This window comes from Oncorhynchus mykiss, chromosome 13, assembly GCF_013265735.2.
Source record: "Oncorhynchus mykiss isolate Arlee chromosome 13, USDA_OmykA_1.1, whole genome shotgun sequence".
In the NCBI taxonomy this organism is placed as follows: Eukaryota; Metazoa; Chordata; class Actinopteri; order Salmoniformes; family Salmonidae; genus Oncorhynchus; species Oncorhynchus mykiss.
Window position 1 is genome coordinate 32542661 of NC_048577.1, and position 9409 is coordinate 32552069.

Here is a 9409-nt window from a genome sequence, read left to right on the forward strand (position 1 = left end):
GAGGGGGCAGTCCATCAGAGCAGACAAAGGAGATCACGGGTCTGGAATGATCAAAGATCCCTCGCAACGTATTCTCAGATCTCTTTCTCTGAGCAATTGTATGAGTATAAAACAATATAATTAACACATTTTTCTTTTCGCATACAGCATACTGTAGCTCAGTATTTGTATATAAAATACAGTAAATAATATAGTATTTTTTGCTCATCTTTATCAAGGGTGACAATAATTATGGACTTGGCTGTATTGGCCAACACCTTTTTGATTTGAGGATTAGAAAAGAAGTGGTTTATTGTCGGCTGCCTAAAGCCACAGGTCTGTGGTATCTTCCAGGGTTACCTTGTTGGTGTCACAGGTGTGGGCTGAAGCCGTGAGTCACTTCACAGCTCACACCTACCTTCGTAGCACTAGTTCTGCTAAATAGCGACTAATAACACACGTTCTGTGGACGTGGCAGACTGGCGGGATTTTAAAGACAATTATTGGGCCAAGGATGATGAGTAATACTTGACCTCAGAAGAAGATAAATAAATCCCCTATAAGAGACTGAGGTTTACAAAACCAGACGCTGTTTCCTGACCTTGTGAACGTTTTTCCACCTCAATCATATATTTTAGCATTTGAATGATGAGCTGTGCTAAGGTTAATCCATAACTTTGACTTAAAAAATAAATTAAAACGTTACTATTGCAATAGCGGAAGACTATTCATTTAAATGTAATCGTTCATGGTCAATCAAAATGAGCAATATTCTGTCAAATGTTGACATTTGGCCCTAATTCCGTGTCAGACCCATCCAACTTGTCATATTCTAGGGTGTAGTTCCCATACAGATGTACCACAGCATGTATAGCCCCTTTATGAACTTCTACAGTAATAATCCCCTGTGAATCAGATGAGATATTTCTGTTTTAGCCAGCAGTGCTTAAAAATCAGACCTGTGATAATGTACGTCTATGTGGTGAATCATAACACTTCAACACCTTGGCACCTGTTGATTAACCGTGGTGTTTTGATATAGGTCCGTTTCAATCTCAAGTCAGTGAATCATATACTATAAAATATGATTCACCTCCATGTTTCTATTTCAGGTTTACATAATGATCGGTGCAGGGTGTGTCATTCTGTTTACCCGTCTGGTTCCACTAGACATAAATCCTTTGATTCTCAATAAGCTCAACGGGCCCTCAGTCAAACCTCACCATTTGATCAGACTGCACCTAGCTGTAACCTGACATGAACACTTCAGCAATAGGTTACATGCATGTACAGTGCCTTCAGGAAGTATTCACACCCCTTGACTTATTCCACATTTTGTTGTGTTACAGCCTGAATTGATTACATGTAGATGTTTGTTTGTCACTGGCCTACACACAATACCCCATAATGTCAAAATAGATTATGTTTTTCACATTTTTTACAAATTAATAAAAAATGAAAAGCTAAAATATCTTGAGTCAATAAGTACACTCTAAAAATGAAGGGGTTCGAGACGAAACGCACCCATTACATCCCAGTGCATACCCAAATCCTCTCCACCCTGGGATTTTTGGCCACTGGATCATTCCAACGGGAGATTGCGGATCGGTCTGGCATTTCACAACCAACCAGGAGCCGAATATTGCCTGCAGTCCTTCATGGCATTATTTCATTGACCCCCACAATACATACTGTGTCCGTACACTGCTGTGCAACAGGCCAGAGTGGAAAGGGATTTCCATACCGTAGCTGGATGTCATTGTCATTGGAGCAATTGACTGCAACCACGTCGCAGTAAAAGCACCATCAGTGAACGAATTCAACTTTGTCAAAATAAAAGGTTTCCATTCTGTCAATGTGCAGGTCATCTGTGATTCACGTTTGGCTTTGTTGACTGTAGTGGCCAAATGGCCAGGTGGGACACATGATTCATTCATTGTGCAGAACAGTCCTTAACCTTAACCTCCAGGAAGGAGCTGTTGAGGATGGATGGCTTATTGGTAAGTGACTTATGTTTTATTTGCAAGGTTTTATTTGCCATGCTTGACCTCTACTGGGAAACAATATCTGAATGTTGAGTTCATAACTGCAGGAGACCGGGGCTACCCATTAAAAACATGGCTGAGGGCTCCCCTCACAAACCCCTCAAGGTACAACCAAGCCCACGCACGCACGCACAAGAAACCCAGTGGAGCGCACCATAGGCCTGCTGAAAAGGGCGTTGGCTGTGCTTGTCAGGGACACGAAGCACACTGAAATCAATAGCAAGGTTTGCCTCTGAAATGACATTCCTTCAAATGCCATTACATGAATTTAATACACTGTGAAAATTCCTTTTTAGGTTTGCTACATTGTGAAGGCACCACAACGTTGCAATCAAAAATGACATTCCACTGAATGATCCACCCAGACCCGATGAGCCCATGCCTGACAGGGAGTGTTTCCCACCACCCGTAGCCCTGGCACTGAGGACCAGTCAATATCATACACCAGGTTTAGGTATCTGTTCTTCCAAATATGGTAATCAAGTCGACAAGGAAAACACATTTACATGGCACCAGATTTTATCGTCTCACATGTTTGTCACAATCAACAAGTTCTTTCAATGATTGATTTATCTCTCTCAGGCCGTTGCATACATCCTCCAGATGCTTTTTCGGTCCAAGAATTGACGTGTTGATCTCTTCTTGCTGTTTCAGTCAAAACATGCGGCGCAGCTGAAGCGCTCGACCAACGAGGACACCCTTCTGGTAGGCCTGTCACACCCTGATCTGTTTCACCTGTCTTTGTGCTTGTCTCCACCCCCCTCCAGGTGTCGCCCATTTTCCCTATTATCCCCTGTGTATTTATACCTGTGTTTTCTGTCTATCTGTGCCAGATTGTCTTCTTTGTTCAAGCCTACCAGCGGTTTGTCTCGGCTCCTGCTTTTCCTCCCAGTCAATCTTTTCTCGCCCTCCTGGTTTTCACCCTTGCATGTCCTATCTCTGAGCCCACACACCTGCCTGACCACGCTGCCTGAGCCTGCCTGCCGTCCTGTACCTTTGCCATACCTCTGGATTACTGACCTCTGCCTGACCCTGAGCCGTCCTGTGCCTTTCCCCCACTTCTCTGGACTATTGACCCCTGCCTGCCTTGACCTGTCTATTTGCTTACCCCTCTGGGATTATTAAACTATTGGTTATCCGATGTGGTCTGCATCTGGGTCTTACCTTCATCTCTGATAAGGCCTGGGGATGGCTGAGGGGCCAGGCAAATCACCCAAATCTGTTAATTTTGTTACATTTATTTTGTCATATATTTGTTATTTATTGTCAATATTTTTTTTATTTTTTAGATGTGGTCCATGTCTGAATATGGTTGCGAAAATAAAGATAGCCTCACCATCAGTTGGTGTGTCTGGTATTCAGGGTATGGGAGAGGGTCCTTAGTGTCACCATCAAAAATGATGCCAGACACTGAGGTCTCTTCAATTATGCTGTAAATGTACTGGTCCATAGCAAACAGTGAAGTCACTCTGCCCTATGATTTCAAATCAAGCCATTTCTTTTTCATTTCATTAACTGTTCTGCACTCAGATGAGGCAGAATTTACCACAGCTCTAACCTGCTCCGAATTGATATTTTTTTGGCAGCTTTAAGGGGAAGGTTTGTGACCATAAATTGTCATTTAGGGTGGTTCTTTATGTAATTGAGACTTCATGTGCACTAGCACAGTATTTTAGAATGTGTCTGATTTATCAAGGCAAAATACTTACACGTGTGTGTAAATCAAGCGTATGAGCAATTGATAAATACCAACTTTTTTGTATTTGCGAAAATGTAAATTCATTTAGAAGCTTTTCTACGCAACGTTGATAAATGAGAACCCCTGGACTTTCTGACAGACCACCCCCAGGTGGTGAAGGTAGGAAACAACGTCCCGACTTCGCTGATCCTCAACACTGGTGCCCCACAAGTGCACGTGCTCAGCCCCCTCCTCTACTCCCTGTTCACCCGTGACTGTGTGGCCTTGCACGCCTCCAACTCATCCAAGTTTGCAGACGACACAACAGTAGTGGGCTTGATTACCAACAACGACGAGATAGTCTACAGGGAGGAGGTGAGGGCACTCGGAGTGTGGTGTCAGGAAAACATCCTCTCACTTAACGTCAGCAAAACAAAGGAGATGATCATGGACTTCAGAAAACAGCAGAGGAAGCACCCCCCTATCCACATCGACAGGACAGTAGTGGAGAAGGTGGAACGTTTTAAGTTCCTCGGCGTACACATCACAGACAAACTGAAATGGTCCACCCACACAGACAGTGTGGTGAAGAAGGCGCAACAGTGCCTCTTCAACTTCAGGAGGCTGAAGAAATTAGGCTTGTCACTTAAAAGCCTCACAAACTTCTACAGATGCACAATTGAGAGCATCCTGTTGGCTGTATCACCGCATGGTACGGCAACTGCACCGCCCTCAACCGCAAGGCTCTATAGTGGGTGGTGCGGTCCGCACAACGCATCACCAGGGGCTACCATCCAGGAGATGAGGTCAGTACAGGTGCATCAAAGCTGAGACCGAGAGACTGAAAAACAGCTTCTATCTCAAGGCCATCAGACTGTTAAACAGCCATCACTAGCACAGAGAGGCTGCTGCCTACATACAGATTCAAATCGTTAGCCACTTTATTAATAAATGGACCACTAGTCACTTTAAAAAAAATGTAACTTTAATAATGTTTACATATCTTACATTACTCATATCATATGTATATACTGTATTTTACACCATCTATTGCATCTTACCTATGCCGCTCAACCATTGCTCATCCAAATCAAATCAAATTAAATTTGATTAGTCACATGCACCGAATACAACAGGTGTAGACCTTACAGTGAAATGCTTACTTACGAGCCCTTAACAGACAGTGCAGTTAAAATAAATAAGAATAAGAGACAAAAGTAACAAGTAATTAAAGAGCAGCAGTAAAACATAATAATATATACAGGGGGGTGCCGGTACAGAGTCAATGTGCGGGGGCACCGGTTAGTTGAGGTAGTATGTACATGTAGCTAGAGTTAATTAAAGTGACTATGCATAGATGACAACAGAGAGTGGCAGTGGTGTGGAGAGGGGAGGGGGGAGGGGCAATGTGAATAGTCTGGGTAGCCATTTGACTAGATGTTCAGGAGTCTTATGGCTTGGGGGTAGAAGCTGTTTAGAAGCCTCTTGGATCTAGACTTGGCGCTCCGGTACCGCTTGCCGTGTGGTAGCAGAGAGAACAGTCTATGACTAGGGTGGCTTGAGTCTTTGACAATTTTCAGGGCCTTCCTCTGACACCGCCTGGTATAGAGGTCCTGGATGGCAGGAAGCTTGGCCCTAGTGATGTACTGGGCCATTCGCACTACCCTCTGTAGTGCATTATGGTCGGAGGCCGAGCAGTTTCCATACCAGGCCGTGATGCAACCACTGCTCTCGATGGTGCAGCTGTAGAACCTTTTGAGGATCTGAGGACCCATGCAAAATATTTTCAGTGTCCTGAGGGGGAATAGGTTTTGTCTTGCCCGCTTCACAACTGTCATGGTGTGCTTGGTCCATGTTAGTTCGTTGGTGATGTGGACACCAACGAACTTGAAGCTCTCAACCTGCTCCACTGCAGCTTGGTTGATGAGAATGGGGGCGTGCTCAGTCCTCTTTTTCCTGTAGCCCACAATCATCTCCTTTGTCTTGATCATGTTGAGGGAGAGGTTGTTGTCCTGGCACCACACGGCCAGGTCTCTGACCTCCTCCCTATAGGCTGTCTCGCTGTTGTTGGTGATCAGGCCTACCACTGTTGTGTCATCGGCAAATGTAATGATGGTGTTGGAGTCGTGCCTGGCCGTGCAGCCAGAAGTGAACAGGGAGTACAGGTGTTTCTCACATAGGTGTTCCTTTTGTCCATGTGGGAAAGGGCAGTGCGGAGTGCAATAGAGACTGCCTCATCTGTGGATCTGTTGGGGCGGTATGAAAATTGGAGTGGGTTCTGGGATAATGGTGTTGATTTGAGCCATGACCAGCCTTTCAGCAACAATAGGCACGATTGTCAAATAAATAAATATGTAAATAAACATATAACCTTGAAAGACACATAAATACATGTCTTATATTGCAGTTTGACATGGCACATTACATAATTGTAGAATGGTAGACTATCAGAATCAAGTACAGTATATAAATCAGTTCTGCAAGTTCAAATTCATGTTCTGTTGGACCACAGAAGGCTGTCAGAGTGGTGTATCAGAATGAATTCTAGGGTGTACAGGATTTCTTTTCGAACCACTTCCCAGGCGCAGTAAGTGAAATTCTGTGAAAATAAAAATGTACTGTTAAGGAAATGTAGTTTTTTTTTACATAGAGATAGTATCTAAACATTGTTTTCCATTATAGTGTATTTGCTTGTACCCTACTTTTTCTTTTAGGACAGCCGCGATGTTCCTAAAGTAGGTATTCAGCATCTTTGCCCTGATTAGATAATCACGTGTGTCCATTCTCCCCATCATCTGACACAAGAAGAAAATAATTCAAATATCACTCTACCACTCTTAAACAGTTAAGCTGTCTGTATTGGCCTAGGTAGGTACTCACACACTCGCTCTCTTCAATCTGACGGTAGATAATGTTCTGAAAATACTCCAACTTCTGTTGGTCCCACATTGTCGGCAGTTCGTCAGTTCTGAACAATGTGTCGATGTTCTTCAATGTTTCATATATAGACTTAGCACCACTGCTGCTCAACTGAAACGGACAACAATAATTTCAAATAACATAAATGGCATCGTAAAGTTGTCTGTCTACTTTCTAATCCTAACAGTTGCAAATACTCTTTCATGCTGTAAAGGACATTTGGATATGCGCCCATGCGCTTACCTGTGGCTCGCCGGAGGATGCGAAAGCAGTGGCTGGGAATGCCATGAAGACATTCTCCTGCAGGCACTCCAGTGGAAAATGACCTCCCTGAAAGAAAGAGAAAACACAGAAGTCAGGTTGAGCTATTCAGTTAAACATAGTTGGATAATACATCTCAAATCAAAAGTAATTTATAAAATCTACCATGTCTCTCAGTAGAAGGTAGGTTGTTCCCACAAGATGTCGTTGAAGCTTGCAAGGCATGGGCATCGAGAAAACTTGCGCGAGGCAGAGGAAGGTGCTCATCCAAGTGATAGTCTGATGTGCCATTCTTAGGGTAGTTACATGATCTGCAGCAGATGGTCATTGTTAGTTGAATATAATCCTGAAAATGATTCATTCGTTGAAACCTGAAGCAATGATCATATGATATATATTGACTCACCTGTTGCCAGTATAGTACACATTTCAGAATGTCGTTTGTCTTCTGATAGAGTCAGAATGTTGTTTTTTGTGTTCTGAACCCATATCTGCGGCTTCGTTTAAATTGTAAGGATTTCCCTTTCGCATCCTCCACTTTATTTATTTTATTTTATTTCACCTTTATTTAACCAGGTAGGCCAGTTGAGAACAAGTTCTCATTTACAACTACGACCTGGCCAAGATAAAGCAAAGCAGTGCGACAAAAACAACAACACAGAGTTACACATGGGATGAACAAACGTACAGTCAATAACACAATAGAACAACCTATGTACAGTGTGTGCAAATGTAGTAAGATTAAGGGAGGTAAGGCAATAAATAGGCCATAGAGGCTAAATAATTACAATTTAGCGCTAAGAATTCTCTCTCATCATGTGCCTAATGTGTCCTCAGTAGGCTAGGTCTAAACAATGTCACTCATCAGCCTTGCGAAGGCTCAAACATTGCTAAAACAGAGAGAGGGGGAGAGGGAGGGAGATAGAGAGAAATAAGGAGAGAGAGAGAGAGAGAGAGAGGGGGAGAGGGAGGGAGATAGAGAGAATATCCACACTTAAATGAATGCAGTAGACCTCTATATGTCTTTAATCATCTGAATAATATCGGCAACCTAGAACCAAATCTCTGCGTTAACATGAACATGTTTTTACATATTTTTTGTCGTTACTTATCTAAATAAGTGTGTTGCCAGTGTGTTGCGACAACCTTATCGTAGATTTATCAGAAAATTACGTACAACATTTAAAACGTTCTAATAGGCATACTACAACATGCAATCCTCCTGGACGTGCTACATCGTAAAAAAAACATCCTGTTAATATACGGTAAAAGTCTGGCAGCATGGGTGCCGGAAATAGACTGTAAAACTACAGACTAAAAAGGAACATATATAATCTGTATAAAAACGGTGATTTTACTTTACATCAAATAAAGTTTATTGCTGCAGTTTTACGACATGAACTCCTATTTTTTTTTACATTGAGTCCTCTTTTCTTTTGCTGGCATTGGTTGTGAAAATAAATAATTGGCCGGCTAAAAACAGATTATGATCATCATTTTTGACAAAAAACTGCTCTCAATCGAACTGTTATCAGTTGTGAAAATAGAGAATTAGACAGCTTAAACCCAGAAATGACTCCTGAATTGATGACAAAATATAGCTAGAACACAGATATTTGTCACAATATTACAAAAAACTACTCTCAATATAACTGGTATAAATTGTGAAAGCAGGTCATCTAAATAAATTAAATCATTCCTTAATTGATGCCAAAGTTACACAAAAATACAGATAATTGTCATAATATTACAAACACCTACTCTTGATCTAACTGGCATCAGTTGTGAAACTAGAGAATTGTTAATCGAAAAAATATATAATAAGATATTACTCCTTAATTGATACCAAAGTCCACACAAAAATACAGACAATTTTCATAATATTACAAAAACGACTCTCAACTCAACTGGTATCATTTGTGAAACTAGAGAATTGGTCAGATAAAAAACAGACACAACTACTTAATTGATGACAAAATAAAGCTAGAAAACAGAAAACTATCATAATATTACAGAAATGTACTCTCAATGTAACTATTATTGGTTGTGAAAATAAAGATTTCTCCAGCAAAAAAATCTAAATAACTGACATTACACAGGGATTTCCTTATATATATTTTTACAAGATTTATTACGTATATTAAGTTATTCAATACACGTTCAAACCTTAACATGTGCGTGCAGTTGCATGGCAGAGAGGTAAAGGGGTAGAAAAGGAGGGATGGGAGAGGTGTGTTAAGAAGAGGGGTATCAGGTAAACTCAGTGTACAATCTAGAGGCGAAAGAAACGCACACCTATTTAGGCGAGGTGCTGGCTAGCGGAGTAGAACGCTTGAAAAATTAAAGGAGAGCCGCACACTCTAGGAGCTCAGATGCAATAATTGAATAACCTGATAACCAACAAGCTGTCTTCATCAGGTTGTAATGACAAACACTGCGGGGTGACTAGCTTATATAGTGTCAAAGGACACACACAGGTGCCTGTAATCATGACCGGGTGTGGCCTGATATCGTTGGTTAATTCTCA

At 41.8% G+C, this 9409-nt stretch overlaps 1 protein-coding gene across 1 annotated transcript; it reads right to left on the reverse strand.

Moving 5' to 3' along the window:
* Nucleotides 1-6193: 6193 nt before the first annotated feature.
* LOC110485144 (interferon alpha-3-like) lies at nucleotides 6194-7261 on the reverse strand. Its single transcript, XM_021556212.2, has 5 exons — nucleotides 7048-7261; nucleotides 6865-6951; nucleotides 6583-6732; nucleotides 6405-6497; nucleotides 6194-6301 (listed from the first exon to the last, which is right to left on the reverse strand). Exons 1-5 carry the CDS (start codon nucleotides 7171-7173, stop codon nucleotides 6194-6196), a joined length of 564 nt encoding a protein of 187 aa, XP_021411887.2. The 5' UTR covers nucleotides 7174-7261.
* Between the last annotated feature and the right edge of the window lie 2148 nt (nucleotides 7262-9409).